General features: G+C 41.0%; 1 protein-coding gene across 2 annotated transcripts in view; it reads right to left on the bottom strand.

Moving 5' to 3' along the window:
• Positions 1 to 23: 23 nt before the first annotated feature.
• The window catches only part of lrrc8c (leucine rich repeat containing 8 VRAC subunit C), a 13,702-nt gene continuing 9,972 nt past the window's right edge, over positions 24 to 3,753 (bottom strand). The window contains exons 1-2 of one of the 2 annotated variants that reach the window (XM_025054198.1): positions 3,335 to 3,413; positions 24 to 3,248 (exon numbers count right to left, since the gene is read on the bottom strand). In XM_025054198.1, the coding sequence (XP_024909966.1) occupies positions 1,265 to 3,193 (1,929 nt within the window). In that variant the 5' untranslated portion in view covers positions 3,194 to 3,248; positions 3,335 to 3,413 and the 3' untranslated portion in view covers positions 24 to 1,264. Of the gene's footprint in view, positions 3,512 to 3,753 lie in introns of those variants that run through there. The other variant, XM_008307310.3, reaches the window with a different exon arrangement.

A 3,753-nucleotide genomic window follows, 5' to 3' on the forward strand; every position in this document is an offset into this window, starting at 1 on the left:
TTTAACCCTACTTAAGACTTGGGTAAGGGTTGGGTAAGTATTCTCCAGGATTTTTTAAAGTCACCCTGTGATGTATTTTGAGTAGATACATAATGACTCTTACTCTGATAATACTTGTTTGTTTTCAACAATTGGCATGTTAAATGTTTCTATTGCCTATTTTTGCTTTTTTAGAGAGCAATGCGCTTTGAATGGTTTACTGCGTATGACATCTCAGTAATGGTCATCTGGATGTGGTCTGCAATTTATTGTGTCAAATGCAATATCTACATTGGTTAAAGTGTTTAATAAATGTTGACCATCCGGCAAGTATCTCATTCAATATTTTTTTTATAGAACTTGAAATATTAGCTTGATCTTGTGACACCGTTATGGTGCTCATTCATTCAGCAGCAAAGGTTAAAAAAAATAATCTGATAGCTAAATGATCAGAAATCTCAAAAAAGTACATTGCCAGAAACTTGCATAGAATTGCATACATTTGTGGTGATATCATTCATAGTACAGTACAGTGAAATTATAACTAACAAGACATCTATTTATGACCCACTATTTAACCGTGTTTCACTGCAACCAAAAGGATCACCAGGGTATCTACTAATGCTCCTGCAGTTTCCATGTAGATACGAATTATTAGAATATATTTTGAAGTGTTAGTTGTGAAGGAATGTATTAAGTGCGGCTTATATTTCCACCATAGTGAAGTATCATAAGCATCAGTACATTTCATCACATTCCCAGCGTCTTCACTTGATTTATAGGAGACCATATATGTACTGGCTGTTATTGGAAAGTGTATTGGAATCACAAATCAAAGGTAGACACGTATACACACACACTAAAAGAGACGGGTATACATTAGCAATGATGGTATCCACACCATTCGCCCGCGTGGCAAACCAGTAGAATTAAGGTAAATCACCAGTTGACCAGGTTTGATGGTCGTCAAGTCAACCGAGATACGTTGCAGATGTCATTATAACGCACACTTGTGTTTGCACTGTCTGGGAGGTTACATGTTGAAGCTTTGCTAGGTATTCTCATAAACTTGTTCCCCTAGCCAAAAACCATTTTCAAACCGCTGTACTTCCATTAACTGAATCGTAGCCGCAAATTCAGTACAATGGACATAATTTCTCATGCTACCATGTCCATTCCATGAATACCAAAAATCAAGAGATAGACAGATAGATAGATAGATAGATGTGGTCTTTCACAACTCTACTAATTCCTGCAATAAAAGCAAGAAAGATCGTAAGGCATGTCATTCAGTTCTCATTTGTTCCCTGACATCTGAAGGCAGAGTCTCAAACAGTGTCTCCTCAACTATAAGTCCACTGTGCTTTAAAACATGACAGCACCCGAGCTCCTTGGGCAGACTATCAAAATGGTTACCTTTGAGATCCAGGTACGTCAGCTGAGTCAAGTAGGAAATCTTCGGTGAGATGACCGATAACGAGTTCTTCCCGAGCTTCAGTGTCTTGAGCTTTTTGCAAAAGAACAGCTCGTCTGGTAGATTTTCAATTTTATTGCACGTGACAGAGAAATACTGCAGACACTGAAGAACTCCAATTTCTGGTGGTATGAATCGTATGTCATTGTTGGACAGATCCAGGAAGCGCAGTTTGTGGCACAGGAACAAGTGCGAAGGCAATATCTCAATCTTGTTGCTATTAAAGTAGAGGCGTTCTAAACTTCCCAGCTTTTTAATGTGCTCTGGGATATATGTGATGCTGTTGTGCCAGAGCTTAAGGCAAGTAAGTTTTTGAAGGTGCTGGAAGCTGACCAGCTCCTCTATTGAGCAAATGTTGTTCTCTTTTAGATCCAGCTGTTGTAAATTTACGAGGCTAAAAATTGCGTGTGGGATCCGTTCAAGATCACATCGCACCAGTTCCAGCTCAATCAGATTGGTCAATTTTTTCAGGTTGTTCAGCATTACAAGTTTAGTGCTATCGTTGTGCACATGCAGTCGCTCCAGATGACTGGAAACATCTACTATCGACTGCGGTATCTTGGTCAAATTACTCTTAAGGGAAAGCGCTTTTAAACACTTGAGCTCTCTCAGAGACTCAAGAACTATATTCTTCGAGGCATCAGAGCTGAATGATCCAGTGAGATGCAGCTCCTCTAAGTTGCGAAGGCTGTAAAACCAGGTTGGAAATTCTCTGTTGTCGTCGAACTTCACACGAAGCACCTTCAAGTTCTCTTTGAGAAAATAGATGGCTTTCATGTGCAACTTCAGTGAGCACTGGTAAAGTGATAGTTCTTGCAGGTCTTCCAGCTGAGAGATGGACGCCGGTATTGTAACATTGTTAATCATTTCAAGCTTGAGTGACTGCAGCTCCATCAACTCAAAGATCGTATCAGGTAGCCCAGGGAGCATGAAGAGCTGAAGTTCAAGTCTGTTGTTGGGGTTTGTTTGAAGTCTTTGGCGGAGCTTTTTGGTGGTCCATTCGTGGTTGAGGTTGAGCTGCTTGAGTTTGTTTTCACTTACTTCAGACAAGAACACTGCAAATCTCTTGGAATACAGCGGGTCATACTGATCGATCATGTGTAACATGAAGGCAAAGTCGTTTTTGACATCTGGGATGTCATTGATGCCAGTTTCCTGTCTCACATATTCAAAGGAGTATTCTTTCAGTGATCTGTAAAACAGCCAGTAGGAGGTGTAAAGGCTTGTCAAGCCATATACAGCCACTAAACACAGATAACAGTAAGAAAGCTTGGAAAACAAATGGGCCATCGTGTGATTGCATTCAAACTCATTGTAGCCGGTCATGTCCCTTATCTCGACTTTGCAATGGACTCGGTTCTGCACTTTATTGACAAGGCAACTGTTGTAGGCAATAATCAGTAGGAACTTGAACACCTTGATGACAGTTTGTCGCACATACATAAAATAGAGAATGTCACCTTCCTCGACGTGCAGGCGGAACTTCTTCACTTTCTCAAAAAGGGCTTTTGCTTGTTCCCCCTCTTTTTTATCAAGAACGCTTGCAGCATTTTTTTCAACAACCACCTTTTCCGGTATTGATCGGAGGGACTGCGTCTTCTCGGAACTTTCATCGGCAGGACACGTAGTCACGTTGGACCTCGAAGACTCCATCTTTTTTCTCTTTTCTTCTGGATTCTCGCCCGACACCTCAGACAAGGCTCGGGTGGTCCATGGAGAGTCAAAGCACTTCCCCAGCATGGCTATAAAATGTTCTATTTTCGAGCTTGAACCAGGGAACTTAAACCAGAAGTTGCTGCACACCATCAACACAACAGTGTGTATTAGAACCAAGTAGGGAAAATACTTGGCATACCAGTGCAAGGCCTTCTCATAACACACCTGATTGATGAAACTGTATTGCTGAAGATCCAGATCAGTTTTAAGGCCCGTCATCTCTACGAGAAAAGCAGAATTGTTGGACTGAAGGTGTGACGGCGACTTGATCTCGCCTTTACTCGCGTTCTCTGAAGGCGAGGACGCCTTCTGAGGAAGGCATATGATTTTGTCCTGCATTACCTAAAAAGAAACATGACAGCAGAAGAGTTTACGATACGACATACATCTGACTAACATTGGTCAATTATACTTGTGTGTTACCCTCAATTTCGAGCCATCGTTGTGTCTCTCTAACTAAACCGAAAAGTCTCATCCAATAATCTCATCCTTGGATGACAGGCGAAACGTCTTCAAAAAAAAAACCTACTTTGTGCAGTTGCTTTCGAGGTAAAAATGTAGTATCAGGTCAATTGTAAATGTGT

The sequence above is a fragment of the Cynoglossus semilaevis genome, chromosome 2, assembly GCF_000523025.1.
Source record: "Cynoglossus semilaevis isolate Cse_v1.0 chromosome 2, Cse_v1.0, whole genome shotgun sequence".
In the NCBI taxonomy this organism is placed as follows: domain Eukaryota; kingdom Metazoa; phylum Chordata; class Actinopteri; order Pleuronectiformes; family Cynoglossidae; genus Cynoglossus; species Cynoglossus semilaevis.